The sequence below is a fragment of the Paecilomyces variotii genome, assembly GCF_004022145.1.
Source record: "Paecilomyces variotii strain CBS 101075 chromosome Unknown C8Q69scaffold_7, whole genome shotgun sequence".
Classification (NCBI taxonomy): Eukaryota; Fungi; Ascomycota; class Eurotiomycetes; order Eurotiales; family Thermoascaceae; genus Paecilomyces; species Paecilomyces variotii.
The window spans coordinates 391,491-407,131 of NW_021167146.1; the positions used below are offsets into that span (position 1 = coordinate 391,491).

Consider the following 15,641-nt stretch of genomic DNA (forward strand, 5'->3'; position numbering starts at 1 on the left):
TATTACTTAAGCTTTTATCTGGGAAACCAACCCATAATCTGCTCACTGGGATGTATACTGTAACAGAGATAATTTTCCCCCATAGCTGTTGAGGTAAAACTCATCTTTGGCCTTGATGCAAGCATAGATAATAGCGTGGTATCATCCGATAACATTGTTCTGTTTACTGTGATAGCGGGAGGATGGTCTGTGCACCCCGACTCCGCGGAAAGCTGCCCACTCCATACCTCCGCCGCGCGCAAGGTGTCAGCTTCCCTAGACATCACCACAACATCCAGCGGCTAATCAGACAAGGGGCCAGCTCCTATATTTATTTCATTTGAGGCCTGTTGTACCGCATAATACAGAATGGCCGACGACGAGGCAAAGGCAAAGGCGGAGAAGCTCGCGGCTGCTAAGAAGAGGGTGAGCTGGCCCGTTCACAGTAGTCGGATTTTCGAACCTGTGTACTAATATAGACGCTCTTTTCTAGGTCGCGCAGCTGCAGAAGCAAAAGAAAAAATCAAGCAAGAAGAGCGCAGCTGCAGAGACAGCTGGGGACACGACACCAGCCGAGGAACCCCCTAAAGAGGATAAAGACCATGCGGCAGAAACCACGGAGAACGCAGAGAAAGAGAAGGCAGACGAGCCAGAGGAAAAGGTGGAAGAATCGGCTACGGAGCCTATGCCAGAAGCTCCTACATCTCCCGGCCCTGAGGCAGAACCAGGAAACGTGAAAGCAGACACCGTAAGTGATGCACGTCGGAGACAGCCCTCCATCTCTGTGCAGTCTAAAATGCGATCATCTTCATTCCGCAATTCATCGATCTCCTTTGGAAGCTCCTCCCCGAACCCTCTAGCCAGCATCAAGTCGCCGCCTCTTCCTCCTTTGACTCCTGATGGTGACAGCGTACAGGAGGTTTATCGAAAACAAGCCAGCAGAATCGAAGAACTCGAGAAGGAGAATAAGAAACTTGAGAAGGATCTTGAAGAGGCAAACGGGAGATGGAAAAAGACAGAAGAGCAACTGGAAGATCTCCGGGAGGCGAGCGTGGACGTTGCAGAACTGAAGGACAAGCTGAGCAAGGCCGAGGAGAGAGCATCGGAGGTTGATAAGTTGGTGAGTAGACACAGAAAGACTACACGCCTTCAATTACCCAGGACTCAGCTAACTAGGTATCTGATACAGAAAGTTGAGATTTCCTCGTTACAACGCCAGAATTCGCATCTCCACAAGACACACAAATCCACAGCCAGCATAGCCGGTACATCGCAATCTCCATCGGATCTCGTGCAGCAGCTGGAATCCAAGTCTTCTACCATTGAGGCAATGGAATTGGAGATATCTAATTTACGAGCCCAATTGAACTCTCAGTCGACCACGAGCAGCTCACATGAAGAGCAGATTTCTGCTTTGGAGGAGAAGCTCTCCCGCAGTGAAGCTGCTTTGCAGAAGACGCAAGCTGAACTCACAGATGCCAAGAATGCCCTCACACGAGCAGCTGAGAAAGCAGTTAACGAGGGCGTCAACAAGACCTCTACGGAGACATTAATTAAGAGCCAGGAGCGCGAGATCAACGAGCTCAAGGAGGCGAAGGCTGCAGCAGACAAGAAGATTGAGACCCTTGAAAAGAAGCTCCAGGCACTGGGCAACCTACACAAGGAGTCCGAGTCTCGAAACCAGGTACGGCTGCGCGAAGCCGAAAAGGCAGAAAAGGATGTTGCCCATCTGCGGAAGAAACTGGTGACGATCGAGAACGAAAATCTACGACTCAAAGAGGAACGTGAGCGAGCACGCAAGCGAGAAGCCGTTGGCGAGGACAACGAAGGGCTTGATGAGCTGGAAGACGAAGAACGGGCGCGCCTTGAGCGAAGAGTCCGTGAGCTCGAGGGAGAAGTCTTCGACCTCCGCCGTGGAGTTTGGAAAGAGCGCCGAATAGAATTACAAGGGGAAGAAGAACATGCGATAACATCCCCGGCTGCCACCGCTGCCAATACCTTCGACGATGTAGATCTCATCGGTGGTGTTCCTGACCATTCTCGCCGCCGCAGCACCGCAGGCCGATCTCAGCATTCCTCTATAACGGCCGCTCTCTCAAGCGGTCTTGCAGCTTTCACCGGAGGAAATAACGGATGGAATCGTCCTCCATCTCGTCAACACCCCCCAGCTACCCGAGGAAGCTTGGAACTTCTCTCCGAGAACGATGACGATTTCGACGAAGAGGCTTTCGCGCGTGCACAGGCAGAAGAAGAGTCCCGTAAGCGTGTCGAATGGGTCCGCGAGGTCAAGTCGAAGCTCAACAACTGGAAGGGGTGGCGCCTCGACCTAGTAGACAGCAGAGCCGGTGCTGAGGGCGCAGGCGTCGGCATGGGAGAGATATTCGAGATTTGAAGGACTCTAGTATCTAGTGTCTAATGACCTATATTTTCTTTCGTGTAGTGGTCTCGGGTGGTCTGTATTATTATATATGCTTGCTGTTCATGAGGAGGACAGATTAAGTAGTTACGACATGGGTTTTTAAACGAATGATATCCCGCGGATTTTCTTGGATTTTTTTTTTCCACAACACAGATATCTATGGACTGATACTTTTCTCTCGATAAGGCCCAAAAAGATAAAAGGTCTTGCTCGCCTATGCCAGTTTCTTAGGTAGGTAGATAGATAGTTATAGCAATACAGAGATATCTCAAACGACGCTTGAAAAAACAACAGAACATGAAAACATAGAACTCCACACCATTTACTCCATGCATCAATGCGCATATAATACTTCCAAAACAAGAGCATCTCCCCCAAAAAGGGAAGGAGGCGCTGATTTTATCTGAAGGCGAAGCGGTTTTATTCGTCATCTTCATTCGAATGTCTACCATTCAGCACTCCTTCAGACTTCCCCGTTGCTCTTCTTCGTCCCACGACTTCAACGAGCCATCCACTGAGCTGGTACAACCAACCACCCGTGACCATGACTCCAGAGACAACGTTTACTAAGCGAACAATGAGGCCGAGAAAGCTGCCGCGCTCTTCATTGATGAGTAGCAGGATAGGTTCGATGTTGTATTTGAAAAACACGCCGGGAATATTATATGGATTTTCTGGAATAGCGTGTGACTGGCTCGTCGCGGCGTACTGGTTCGTATAGACGAGATTCCTGTTGCGGCGGGAGGATGGAGAAGGGAGGGCATCTGGTGAGATGCTGCCTTTGGAGAAGACGGTCGGGACAATGCTGACATAGTATTGGTATCTATAGTAGTGTTGGTCGGTGGTTGACATGGTCTTGTCGAGAGGGTTGAGGATCGAGGGATAATGAGGTCCGAAGGAAAGCTCAGTGATCATGTGTGAGAAGTTGAAAGCTATTCATGTCAACAGATCATCAGTATTTATCTCGATTAAATTGAATAGCAAACCAAGGAGCAAGTAGAACGTACTCTTGTGATCGAGATGAGCCCCGAAATCCTGGTACCCATGTCCTCTGGCGGTGATATGGAAATCACCCTGGACCTTATTCCCCTCCAGACTGCCATAGATACGACAAGAATCAACAACATCCCCTCTCCTCAGACGCGGTCCTTTGGGGAACTTCCTCCACGGGTTCTTCCTCACTTCACCCAACACATGACGGACATGGACATCTTCCTCCTGCGCCGACAATCGCGCCGTATCTTCATTATTGAGCGTCTGGTACTCATGGATACCATGGTACATCTCCTTGTTGCGCTTGTCCATCCACAGCTTCCAACTCGTGTCCTCCCTAGTTAACATGTCACCGGCAAGGATACGGTCGCCCGCAGCGTCTTGGATATTGATCCTGACATTATTGCAGGGCATTGCGACGACCATATCCAAATTGAGTTGTAATTCATGTGAGACACCCTTCTCGACGCTGAAGTGATGGTTCTCGTGGCCGCGGAACCAGGCGCGGAACTCGGAGAAGCTGAGAATAGTACATATTACGAGGATGACGACCGTCCATTGTCCGCCGCGTCGAGACGGAGATGTGTAGTCAGGTTTTGTCTTTGCTAGATGTATGTACATGCTCTGGTCAGCGGAAGCTCTATTATCGGGCGGGCGTCGATAGCAGTTGGAACTCAAAGCACCCCCGAAACCAGGCCTCACGCCACTGAATTCCAAGATACTGAGTCAATGATATATACAGTACTTACGGAAAGCATCGAATGTCTTCAATCCAGACCCAATTCCAGCTTTCTCCCCGAAGAGATCTTCATCGAGGCCGTGCGCGGCGAACCCGTTCATCGCGACGGACCAGTGCTCAGCATACAGTGGATGGAAACATGAAGAAACCGGCTGGGATGAAAAGACGCAAATAAAATTAAGGAGAGAGACCGAGGAGGGAATGCGAAGGTCAGGACCTGTGTAGCATAAGCGTCTGAAAGGCGACGTTCCTAGGGACTGTATTAGACGAGATATCAATAATAATAAGCGCGGAGAGGCCAAGTATTCCGGAACGCGCTGCGGAACCTGCCGCGAAGTACTAGAAGCCCGCATAGAAACCCCTCCGTATTGCAAGGAGACATAAAACTGCTTGCGAGCTTTCCTGTCTTTCAGTTTGTGTTTATCGACCGAGATATCTGACAGTGACATGCACAAATGTCTTCCATTGCCAACCACTGTCGCGTCTTGCTTACCACTCTATGATTACTCTTCTATCTATGCTCGGTTTCTTCGAGTACGAACACTACATGCTAAGAGTAAAGCTCGTCAGCCTTTGAGGCAGTGGCCGATATCACAAATATTTCTACATATCGCAGGTTGTATGTTAAGTATTTCCAATGATAGCGGGCAGTCTCTAAGCTCGCTGTAAACGGTCAACAGTCATGCATTCACGCTCCCCTGGCGCAACAGGTCTATGCCCCTCACATACGTGATGAGCGGCAAAAATGTAACTCATACCCTTTCCCAAAAAAATATGTGAACGAAGGCGAAAATGCTTGTACAATGATGATCAAGTAAGCGATGATTGTCAACTTACTTCCCAGGACTGTGTGATTAACAGCAAGACAGATGATGGATATGGAAGATGAGGAACAACGGCGCAGCGTGGAAAGGGGGAACCAGGGTTCAAGAACTTCAAAGTCATAAGAGGATCACGGAGTAATTGCGCGGACCGAAAGAGAAAAAGAAAACACATTTCGCCTTTCACAACAGATGCAGGTGTTCAAACAGGGGTATAGGACGGATTCTCCCGGCGATCGATCGCTCTCTTGTCGAATCCAATTCAGTTTAATCATTACTCGGAAGGCAAAGCACTGACATCCCTAACCCGTCTATGCTGCATAATGACAGTAGAGAAGAGAACTGCAAAATCAAAACGTTTATTAAAAATGTATAAGAAAGAAAAAAGCGACTCAACGCAGCCAGCGGCTATCTCGATCTCTGTGCCACAGTTAGCTTGGAGTTTCTGGCGCCGGAGAATTGTACCAATGGTCACAAACTTACCAGACTTGTTGCTGCCGCTGCCGCCGCGAGATCAGATTTCGAACTGACGTTCCTCGCAGCGACTCTCGGCAGGGCAGATCCAGATAGAGAACCACCGTTGGATGCTTTTCTCACCGATGACGGTGCCTGCGCACCATTTGGTGCTCTCTTCACAGGCGTCTGTTTCATGGGAGAGTTGTTGGACAAGTCGTTCTTCACCGCCGTGCCGTTCCTGAGACTGGTGCCCGGGGGCTCCGGAAGAGGGCGCGACGATGGTGTAGACATTGTGTGCACACGCTTCACAGGAGAGCTTGTGTTGGAGCTAAGATAGAGCCGCGATCGACTCGGGGCTTTGATGCCAGTGATAAATTCATGGTTCAGGGCGTCAGTCGGACTGAGCCGGCGGGAGGGATCCCATCGGAGGCAACCCGCAACGAAATCAAGGAAGGGCTCATTGTCACACTTGAGAGCCTGCTTGAGATCCTTTGAGCTTGGTCTGCGTCGGCGTCCTTTCGAGGACACAGTCAACCGCGGTTTGCCCAACGAGTCGAAGAACAGCTTCTTGCGGGTGCTCTTTTCTATCAAATGTTTCTCCGGCGGTCCGAATACTTCCATGATACAGGCCAGCTGTTCCTGCTCATTTTCTCCAGGGAATATGGGGTATCCGGTGTATAGCTCAGCGAGGATACATCCCAAACTCCACATATCAATCGGCAGGCCATACGACATGCCAAGGATAACCTCGGGGGAACGGTAGAATCGACTCTGGATGTAGGTATACACCTTTTCATGCTCAAAACAACTCGAACCGAAGTCGATTACCCTGATTTCAGGCCGCATGGGATGAACGAGAAGAATATTCTCCGGCTTCAGGTCACAATGGATAACCTTTTTGCTTTGTAGGAGGATGAGCGTGCTGAGAAGCTGCTTGGTAAAGGTACGGATCAGTTTCAGAGAGAATCCTCTGAAATCGTGGGCTTTTATGAATTCGTAAAGGTTCATGCCAAGTAGCTCAGTCGAGATACACAGATGACCTCTGAAATAGAAACTCTGGGTGAAGTTCACTACGCTATGGCGACGATGAGGATCCTGTACCATCGGGTTAGCAACTCAGGCAGTAAAGGCAGAGGAGCGATAACTGGCTTACCCATTCTTTTAGCTTCTGAAGAATGTTGACTTCAACGAGCGCCTGCTGGTGAAACCTCTTCTTGTTACGGATGATCTTAACTGCAACGAGGCCTCCCGTCTTGTGATCCACACATCTCACGACCTGGCCAAAACTTCCCTTGCCCAGGACATCAACGACTTCGTAACGGTAAGCCAAGTGATCGCCTATGACGATATTATAGTCGCCTCGGTCGTCATCATAGCCAAAGTTTGCCGATTGCGATTTGAGGTCTCCAACGTGCTTCTTAGCTTTCTGCGTCCCGCAGAAATAGATATCCTTGAAGTCGATGATCTCTCCTCGTTCAAATATGTTGAGGCTCGCCATCTTTAGGGCCTGGCCTGGACTGACTCGCTCTTTAGGGCTTGCTCGGCGATGCAGTTCGTCAAGCTGCTTGGCAGCTGTCTCGAAATCTTTCCGTTTGCTTCCCAGCCGCCTCATTTCCTCTTCCGCAGCAAGATCATCAGGGTCCACGTTCGGGTCTAAAGGACGCTGTCTAAGAGCAGAACTTGATTTCGCCGAGCTGAGGATTTTGTGGACAGGGGACAGGATCGACGATGCGGAGCGGTTATGTGAAACCTCCGTTCCACCGCTATCCGTCGTCGACGGACTAGGGTCAAGACCCCGACACTTATCACTACCAACGTTGTGGCTCTTTGCCGTCACAGTGTTTGAAATGCCCGACATTGAAGACTTCCGTCTAGCTTTGGCAGCAGACTTCAGAGTTGGACTCGTGTTGGAAGCAGTAGACAAGTTGTTCCAAGTAGCAGATGCCGGAAGTCGAGGTGGTGGCATGTTATCGTACTTGACTGGGTCTCCCTCAGTCCCCGCGGTAGCTTGTGCCTTTGAGGTGCTGCTTTTCCTGGTCAGATTGAGCCTGGTCCTCAAGGACGAACCGGAAACACTACTGGTTTCCGGGTCCGTAGGACTGGATAATTGACTAAGCGTTTCAGTATTGGAAGAGAATGCTGAACTCTGTGTCTGGGGACGCGGTCCAATTGGCTTCGCCGGGAGTGAGCTTTGCGCAGTGTCTGCGGTGCTTTTGTGTACTATGTCGCCGTTGGTCTTTGGCAACGACGTGATGTACGGAGACGAGGTCCTGTCCTCGTTCGAGAGCTCACGTTGTCCGAGTGCACTGGAGCTGCTGGCTGGTCTGAAGCCACTCGTAGTCGAACTAAGGACAAAGTGTGATGTGCTGCTCCTGACCAACGTTTTGGGCATAGGGTCTGGTTCACCATATATGTCGAAAAATCCTGCCTTTGATGCAGTTAAAGGTGTGCTTGGAGTCTTCGATGTATTGAGATTTGGAGGGGTAGTATAGGTACCCAGGTCTGCTTGCGACGAGGCGTCGCGATCTTTCAGGGCCTCGATCTTAGCAGCCACTGGTGTACTCAGAGGTAGTAGATTCAAAGGCGGAAGCTTGAGGGGCTGAAGATTCTTCTTCCCCATAGGGGCAGCTGATCTCACCTTGGCCTCAGGAGTCTTCGGTGCCCGTCGGCTTGAAGGAACGGCAGGATTGTCCTGGCTAGGACCAGCCGTGTTACCGCTAGAGTCAGAGTTGCGCTTGGAACCCACATTTTGCACAGCAAGCTCGGATGGTATCGTAGTCGAGTTATGGAAATTAGGGAATACTGGGTCGTTCTCGCCCTTTGGTGACTCAAACGCTTTGGGAATAGCAGGCACCGGGGGAACTTCCTCCGCCTCAGGAGCAGCCATGCTTTCCACACGGGGTTTCGGTGTTGGCAGCCGCGAGGTTGAGAGATTCTGCGAGAGTCGAGGCTGCAAGGAGCCATTCGAATTTCGTATTGAATTGTAGCTCGTGGCAGACGACAGAGACATGCCAGAGCTGTAGGATTTGCGGTTGGGGTCGGGCGTCGTTCTAGTGGAAGACGGCGTCACGCTTTTCCTTGGTAGCATTGATGGTGATTGAGCAGACGAACGAGGACGTGAAGGCACCCTCTCCGGTTGAGTTGGGGGAGTATGAGGCACTGGAGGAGCCTGAGGCATCATAGACATTCTCTGCATCCGCCTAGCATCCGTGGGGCTTATCGTACGTGCACCAAGACCCGTAGCATGAGGTGGCATAACGGATACCCTCTTGGCGGAAGAAGGGGTTGTTGGCTGGCTTGCTCCAGTCTTTGAAGGCGTCGTCCAGGAGGATCTTGAATGTTCAGAACCTGACGGAGTCAAAAGGTTGTCTCGGGGCTCTCTCGAAGGCGGTAGCAGCGATTTCGCTTTCAGGTTGCGCGGCGCTGGAAGCTTGGAGTCGTCACCATTGCCGTCAATATTTGATGGTCGAGTACGAAACGTAGGATTCCCTTGGTCTGGATTATTCGTGTCGTTGCTGGATTTCCGGCTTACCAGACTGGGCCGTCTCCGTGCAACTCCTCCAGCAGTATTGTCAAGCGGAATCGTTCCAGGTCCAACCGACTTTCGGGGCGCCTTCGTAGGAATAGGGTTGGAAGAGGGTGCCGGCGCTAGACTCTGTCGACGTCGTCGAAAGGTTGCAGGAGCAGGCGGAGGGGGCATCTGCCCAGCCTGACCTCCGGTATCAGCTGGTCGGTTTCTAGAACCACTTCCTGCCGATTGAGCTCCGGGGCCAGGGCCGACTTTAGCCCAAGGGTTGTTGGATTTGAACGTGGTAGTCTTGTTGTCATAACCTCCCCCACCACCTGCGTGTCCAGGCATGGGGAAATGATTCAAAGTTGGTTCCCCCATAATGCTATTATGGAAATCGTCAAAGTTGATAGGAGCCAGGAATTCAGAGCTGTCCGGTGGAGTCTGTTGATTCTCCACCCTTTGCCATGTCCCAAGGCTGAGCCGTGGATTACTGCTGATGGAGTGGCTTTCACTAGAGTCGTTAGTCGAATCGAGAGATGAGTTGACAGAATGCAAGAAACTGGTGGAGGTGTGTCTGGAAGGATTAAAATAACGGATGGTCAGTCATGTTCTGACAAAGAATGGAAACGGGGGGGAATATACCGTTTGACAGGACTTCCTTGAGGGCGCGGGCCTAAGGGTGCTTTCTGCTCTCGAGTTGAGGGTTGTCTCCGAACCACGCTGCCGCGTCTGCCGCCCGCGGCATTCGAAGGGAAGGATGTCGCATTCAAATCAGACCCTTTGGATGGAGGCCTCTGCAGTCTTCTTCGTCCGGGTCCCTCCGCTGTGCTGTCCGTCGTCTTCTCACTTGCGGTGGACGCTTGGCTCGACATCACAGTTTGCATACCTCCAGATACAGAATCATCGTTGCGAGACAGATTGGATGTCCTCGAGTCAGTGGTGCGCGATTGTGCAGAACTGGGAATTTGCTGCGAAGCCACCTTGGCTGACATGATTTTGATGTTTTCGAAGACGGTTAGCAGACCGATAGATCGAAATTGTTAATTCCACCAAGTGCGGGGGATCCAACGCAAAAAACCAAACCCCACACAAGATACAGTCGCAGCAGCATCCACTGGACGGCTGTTGAGATGGTCTCAGGATGTTAGAGAGGCTGGTCAACAAAGTCGCGACCTGCAGCTGTCACCGGTCCATCGCGGGGAGAAACGCAGGCAATAAGCTCGAACGGTGAACCGGTGGCGGTTCTGGAAGGGAAGACGCAAGAGCTACTCGACCGAATGGACTATGCGTTGACTCGAGAGCTCGTCACGTAGAACTGGGGGCGACACAGGAGGTGGTTGAGTGGTGAAAACAAGCCCGTGGAGAGCTTGCTGCTGTCGCTTGGGGTTGTCGTTAGGGAAACCCAAGCATATCAGACGGAGTAATTGGTGAAGTAGGGCAACGACGACACGGCAGGCTAGCAGTCCACGAGGAGGGCAAGATGCGATGGCACAGAGATGACAATTGCCAGTGTGCAAGGCCAGTCTGGACAGGATCTGGTGGTAAACAACCAGGCACGACTTGTTGGCCTGTCTATCTCGTCGTGCTGGTGCGTGCCCCTGGATCGTCGGACTTCTTTTGCACCTAGCGGCAAAGCAGGCTGCAAACAACGCAAACGGCAATCACTTAGTTATCACCTCCGCATCGTTGTCTATCGCTCCCGAGGTCTTCTTTTGCCTCTTCTTCTGATGCGGGCATCTGTATTTTTTGTAGCAATGGTCCCCTCTTTTCCGTGATACTGCGCCATCATCTCTCAGGTGTCGCGATGGAAGAACATTCAGCTGACGCTGTGGTCAACCGGGATGAACCCATCCCGGTGCTTGGAGAACCCAATGACGGCAGTGCATCGCGACGCAAGAGAGACAGTTGGATTGGGAGGCTCTCTTTCGACCGCCAGAAAGAGCATCAGGAGACGCTGGGATCCCATGGGCCAACGTCTATTCAGGACCGTCTCCTCTCCATGTAAGCTCCCATTTAGGCTCTACAGGGTTATCTATATTCTACATGCGCATCTTGCATAGATGACTGACTGGTAGCTCAGGATCCTGCAGCAAGTCATTCCAGCAGACACCGAAGATGACAGTGTTACCGCAGAGGATGCGAACCCACACGGGAAGGCCAGACGGCCGGATTTCAGTCTGCCTCTAATGGCGAACAACTTTCGCCGTTTCAATGCGAGGTATGATAATTTCCATACTCCCGTGGTCCAGATGATTGATGGCTAAGAAAGATCGTAGAATCGGCATAGTCTTCGTCTTCCAGAACAGGCTCGAACGTCTAGTTAGTTGGCGCAAACCGACACATACGCTCTCTTTTCTCTGTCTCTATTCATTTGTGTGTTTAGACCCCTATCTATTAGCCATCCTACCCATAGCCGTTGCACTGCTCTTCATCATGGTGCCGGCCTTCTTGGCTCGTCATCCGCCTCCTCCCTCCAATTCGACATCAAGTACGACGCCCTACTATTCATACGAAGGGCCCGCTCTTGCTCCAGCAAAGACTATCAAGCCAGCAAGCGAGACATCAAAGGACTTCCTCCGCAACATGCGCGATCTGCAGAATTGCATGGCCGACTTTGCCAATGGACATGATAACGTGGTCTCCTTAGTGGCTCCGGCCACCAACTTCTCGGACGAGAAATTCTCTTCCACTCTGTTTTTGGTGCTTTATGTCGTAATGGCCGTGTTATTCTTGACGGCGCATCATCTACCGTGGCGCTTCATCTTGCTTATCGGTGGCAATGCTGGCATCATCGCCAACCACCCTGGCGTGCAGGAATTTATCAGGCAATGTATGGCAAGTATAAAGGAAGGTCAGTCCGACGAGGGTCACGACTACAAGCGATCAGAGAAGTCCGTCATCTCTAGAGTGCCTTCGTCCCCGTCGGCACTAATATCCTCCCTAAACAACATGGTCGATATCTCATTGGATTCCTCCCCAGAAGAGCGTGAAGTCGAGATCTTTGAGCTTCAGTATCGACCATTCTCCTTGTATTCTGCCTCCCCGGAATGGGAGCATGTTCTTTTCAGCCCGACACCGTATGATCCACTGTCCCCGTCCCGCATTGCTGGTGACCGTCCCCGGGGGTGTCGTTTCTTTGAGGACGTTCGACCACCGACAGGCTGGGCCTGGAAGAATAAAAAGTGGGAGTTAGATCTGGATTGCCGTGAATGGGTGGTCGAACGCATGGTCACTGGCGTTGGATTCGAAGCGCCCGATGAGAACTTTGGTAGCGGCGGTAATGGAGAAGAAGTGGGTGGCTGGGTCTGGGACCTGGCTCCTGTATCTGACGTGCCGGACACGGAAACTGATCTCAACTCAACTATTTACGGTGCCTGCCAAGAGCCGGATACTACATCCAAGTCTGGTCGGAAAGTGAAGCAGGAATCCAAAGACAAGGGAAAAGCTGCTAGCCGCGACTGGGAAGAAGTCGTTTCTCATGGTGTCGGAGAATGGAGGCGCAGAAGATGGGTGCGAATCGTCCAGAGAGTTGGTATTCCACCTGTCGAAAAAGACCGGGACACTGAGACGGATAGAGATTAATTTCTCCGTAGTGCCTCGGCCATCTTCCCTACAGTATGGTGCGCAGACTGCATAAAGACGGCTTCTACCTCTATGAATTACGATCCATAACATCGAACCACTCTCTGAATAACCTTCCAAGAGCCATCTCTTGCATCTAGTCTATAGATAGTAGAAGTATGACACTCAGCATGCAGGGATTTTACCCTAGCTAATTCGAAAGCAACTAAGTATGGGGTAACCGCGATCTTTCTGCGGCCCAAAGGTCTCTTATCGAACCTTGCAGCCCCTATGACCGTCTGGCACATCTTCCCGTCGAAGAGAACAGTATATAGTTACTGCACACATAAAGAGTGAATTCATATACTATCGTTCAGTTTGTCCCAAAACAGCTACCATCCCTACCGATAATATCGCCAGTAATAAGATATGGGATAAAATTCCCTCAACTTGCATGTGGACCTGGATTCATCCGCGGGCTATTTGAGCAACACAGTGAGGCCGAACCGTCCGTTGTTTGAAACACTGGACCCAAGCAGATCCAGCCGCCATGTGGGACGTTATAGCTTATCAGTTCCAAGGAAAACTAGCGAACAATCCATCCATAATGTTGACAGCGGAATCTGCCTTTATCTAGTTAGTTACTTAGCGGTGAGAAGCTTGCTTCGATTACTAGCTGCCGGCAGAACCGGCCTATATCCTAGGGGGTGCTAAACACTAGCCACAGTCGGTAAGAAACTAGTATTCTAATATGTATGCAATAATAATAGAAAAGAAATAACCTTAACATAGTCGAGTAATAATAGAGAGTATCCCTCATTCTTCGCATATTATCTTAAAATACGTTCACGAGGATAAGAGGAAACCTGCACCAGAGGAAGGGGTTAATAATAATTAATGAACGAAAATTAGAATGGATCTCAGTGTCCATACCTGGTTATTGTTGTTGATGTCATTGTTAGTTCGACACGTAGGGCACAAGTGCTGAAGAAACCCTTCAAATGATCTTGGTAAATCGAACTCAAGATATGCTTTCTCCAGGCGTATCTGTAACCAAAGAGATGAGCGACCTGAAAGCTGCATTTATTAAACACAAATGGTTTTCTCCTGACTCACACATATTCCAGCTGATCTGAAGAATATACGAGACATAGCTGATCAGTTTCAGATTGCTCGTCTCTGGAACCGGAATTGTTTTTCTGATTGGAAGAGGGAGGCGACGTTGGCGACTCGAGTGAAGTGCAAACGTCATGAAACTGGAAGGCAAGACACCAGCCTGTTGAAAGTCAACTACCCAAAGCTGACCATTGCTATCCACTGGAAAATTATCGCGATGGAGATCCGAGTAATAGCACATCAGGGGTTCGTTGCTGAAATCCACCTTGTCGTTGTCCGGTTCACGTTGGACTTTTCTGACGCAGCTCAGAGTCTTTATGTCAGTTTAGCATTATGTATCTTTTAGATAGAAGTCGAATGAAGCTACTAACCCCGTTGATAAAATCTCCCAGTTCAAAAGCAGAAGAAAAGTGAAAGGGGGCCTCGCGGTCCCTGAAAAAGAAGTGTCTAATACGGCCTCCGGATATGCTTCCAAAGACGCCAGCAGGTGGAGGAATGCTGATTAATTCTGAAACGGCCTGCGCTATCTGTTCATCAGAAGCTTTGTCTTTGATATCGATATGCTCCATGAGGATGTAAGTCAATCCCAGTTCAGTCTCAAAAGCGTGATATATCTCTGGGATTCGAATAACTGAATCACGTTTCTTCATTATCTGCTCATAGAAAAATAGCTGAGTGTGTGCTTCGTCCATACTCGCGTTGTTGTATTTGATGAAAATATCTTTGTCATCGGTGGAGTAGGTTATGTGATTATGGCGGAAGCCTTTTTTCTTGCAGAGCTTGATAACGGTAGCCTTACTGGGCAGATTAGCTATCGAGGGGTTCAGAATCTCGCTTGTCGTAATAAGCATCGTTGTGTATGGATGATGCTGATACCGGTTTTTGATATACAAGGTGTCAATTAGTATGCGGTGACAGATGTGTGCAGATGTGTGTGAATGTAAGAGTGACAGGAGAGTAAGTTAAAATCAGCCCGAAACCTAAGGCATCCAAAATCCCATAACGTTACCTCCAGTATTGTTTAAGCTTCTCAAGATGGACGATGGGTCCGTATTGAAGCTTCAAGTATCTTACAGTGTCTGCAATTCTTATCTATCTGTTCGATTCTATAACCTGGTGGAAACCTGCAGCGGTCTGATGATCTTGGTACACAAATTATCGCTAAGTTCTAGGTTCTCGGACATCAAAGATAGACAGCGTCTGAACTGCAAATACACAAAAAGGATGTTAGAGTAGGAGTAGAAGAAGGTAGTCCACTGCTAGAAAACTTTATATCAATGCAATTACTTATTAGCTTTAACCTTAGTTTTAACCATACCCCTTGTCTCATTAGTAGGATCTTTTTAATATTTCGAAATATAATTACAGTACAAGACTGAGAGTTATCTATCCAACATTAGACCGCGAGCGAGAAATTTCTTCAACTGCTAAATATTTTATCATGCCTCGTATTTTAGCAGGCCGCGTTTCTCCTTAAGTATTGGGGGAGTATATTATTGCATCGAGTAGCTAGTCCGTACTGACACTATCAATTCATCTAGGTCATTCAGCTTCATCATGCCAATACGGATTTCAAATAACTATGGTCTGGTGATCTCACTTGAGCTGTTTAGGGCCGGAAACGGGGAACTACACTTGTGCCTTTGTGATATATATTTAGGGCGGGGATGTGATAGAACAGAAAATGTATAGCTTAACATTGTTTCTTCAGAAGCTACTTTACTTTTCATTTTAGAGCAGAGTTCAGCAGTGACAGGCAAAAAACCCGTACAAAAGGTAGAACCTAGCCATTACTTCTACACAGGGGCAGGCTCGGACACAGCAATGTTATCAGGGAGTCTGTCGAGTATCCGGGCGGGCGTCCATACTTCAAGGTCCATAGAAGCCATGCCTACCAGATGATAATAACCCAGACAACCTACCATGTCATCTACAGAAAAAACATCTCAAATATTGCTTTGTTTCATTTCACTGATTGACCGACTATACAATAATCTAGGTCATCTCTCGATCAAGACATATGATCATAATACATGAAAGGACATA

At 49.5% G+C, this 15,641-nt stretch overlaps 5 protein-coding genes across 5 annotated transcripts; 2 read left to right on the forward strand and 3 right to left on the reverse strand.

Annotated features, from left to right (window-relative positions):
- Positions 1-57: 57 nt before the first annotated feature.
- Positions 58-2,434, forward strand: C8Q69DRAFT_291895 (putative myosin heavy chain, embryonic smooth muscle isoform). The gene is made up of 3 exons (XM_028627026.1): positions 58-405; positions 473-1,099; positions 1,169-2,434. Exons 1-3 carry the CDS (start codon positions 349-351, stop codon positions 2,369-2,371), a joined length of 1,887 nt encoding a protein of 628 aa, XP_028484057.1. The 5' UTR covers positions 58-348; the 3' UTR covers positions 2,372-2,434.
- C8Q69DRAFT_521786 (putative COPII-coated vesicle protein) lies at positions 2,435-4,012 on the reverse strand (the record flags this gene model as incomplete). Its single annotated transcript, XM_028633523.1, has 2 exons — positions 2,435-3,330; positions 3,406-4,012. 2 exons carry the CDS (start codon positions 4,010-4,012, stop codon positions 2,819-2,821), a joined length of 1,119 nt encoding a protein of 372 aa, XP_028484058.1. The 3' UTR covers positions 2,435-2,818.
- Positions 4,013-5,274: 1,262 nt separating this feature from the next.
- C8Q69DRAFT_291879 (kinase-like domain-containing protein) lies at positions 5,275-6,503 on the reverse strand. The gene has a single exon (XM_028627025.1). The coding sequence runs from the start codon at positions 6,413-6,415 to the stop codon at positions 5,423-5,425; it is 993 nt and encodes a 330-aa protein (XP_028484059.1). The 5' UTR covers positions 6,416-6,503; the 3' UTR covers positions 5,275-5,422.
- A 4,070-nt stretch (positions 6,504-10,573) lies between these two features.
- Positions 10,574-12,864, forward strand: C8Q69DRAFT_470116 (integral peroxisomal membrane peroxin). Its single transcript, XM_028630812.1, has 3 exons — positions 10,574-10,919; positions 10,999-11,136; positions 11,195-12,864. The coding sequence occupies exons 1-3, from the start codon at positions 10,723-10,725 to the stop codon at positions 12,498-12,500; spliced, it is 1,641 nt and encodes a 546-aa protein (XP_028484060.1). The 5' UTR covers positions 10,574-10,722; the 3' UTR covers positions 12,501-12,864.
- A 262-nt stretch (positions 12,865-13,126) lies between these two features.
- Positions 13,127-14,516, reverse strand: C8Q69DRAFT_470117 (hypothetical protein). Its single transcript, XM_028630813.1, has 4 exons — positions 13,967-14,516; positions 13,596-13,908; positions 13,413-13,526; positions 13,127-13,345 (listed from the first exon to the last, which is right to left on the reverse strand). Exons 1-3 carry the CDS (start codon positions 14,444-14,446, stop codon positions 13,501-13,503), a joined length of 819 nt encoding a protein of 272 aa, XP_028484061.1. The 5' UTR covers positions 14,447-14,516; the 3' UTR covers positions 13,127-13,345; positions 13,413-13,500.
- Between the last annotated feature and the right edge of the window lie 1,125 nt (positions 14,517-15,641).

Bases quoted from the DNA above. Each gene is read 5' to 3' on its own strand.
- C8Q69DRAFT_291895 (XM_028627026.1), top strand. From the start codon at position 349: ATGGCCGACGACGAGGCAAAGGCAAAGGCGGAGAAGCTCGCGGCTGCT. The intron at 406-472 runs GTGAGCTGGCCC...GCTCTTTTCTAG, and splicing joins TCGCGGCTGCTAAGAAGAGG to GTCGCGCAGCTGCAGAAGCA. The intron at 1,100-1,168 runs GTGAGTAGACAC...TATCTGATACAG, and splicing joins CATCGGAGGTTGATAAGTTG to AAAGTTGAGATTTCCTCGTT.
- C8Q69DRAFT_291879 (XM_028627025.1), bottom strand. From the start codon at position 6,415: ATGAACCTTTACGAATTCATAAAAGCCCACGATTTCAGAGGATTCTCT.
- C8Q69DRAFT_470116 (XM_028630812.1), top strand. From the start codon at position 10,723: ATGGAAGAACATTCAGCTGACGCTGTGGTCAACCGGGATGAACCCATC. The intron at 10,920-10,998 runs GTAAGCTCCCAT...CTGGTAGCTCAG, and splicing joins CAGGACCGTCTCCTCTCCAT to GATCCTGCAGCAAGTCATTC. The intron at 11,137-11,194 runs GTATGATAATTT...GAAAGATCGTAG, and splicing joins TTTCGCCGTTTCAATGCGAG to AATCGGCATAGTCTTCGTCT.
- C8Q69DRAFT_470117 (XM_028630813.1), bottom strand. From the start codon at position 14,446: ATGCTTATTACGACAAGCGAGATTCTGAACCCCTCGATAGCTAATCTG. The intron at 13,909-13,966 runs GTTAGTAGCTTC...ACTGACATAAAG, and splicing joins TGGGAGATTTTATCAACGGG to ACTCTGAGCTGCGTCAGAAA. The intron at 13,527-13,595 runs GTGAGTCAGGAG...CTTTGGTTACAG, and splicing joins TCAGATCAGCTGGAATATGT to ATACGCCTGGAGAAAGCATA.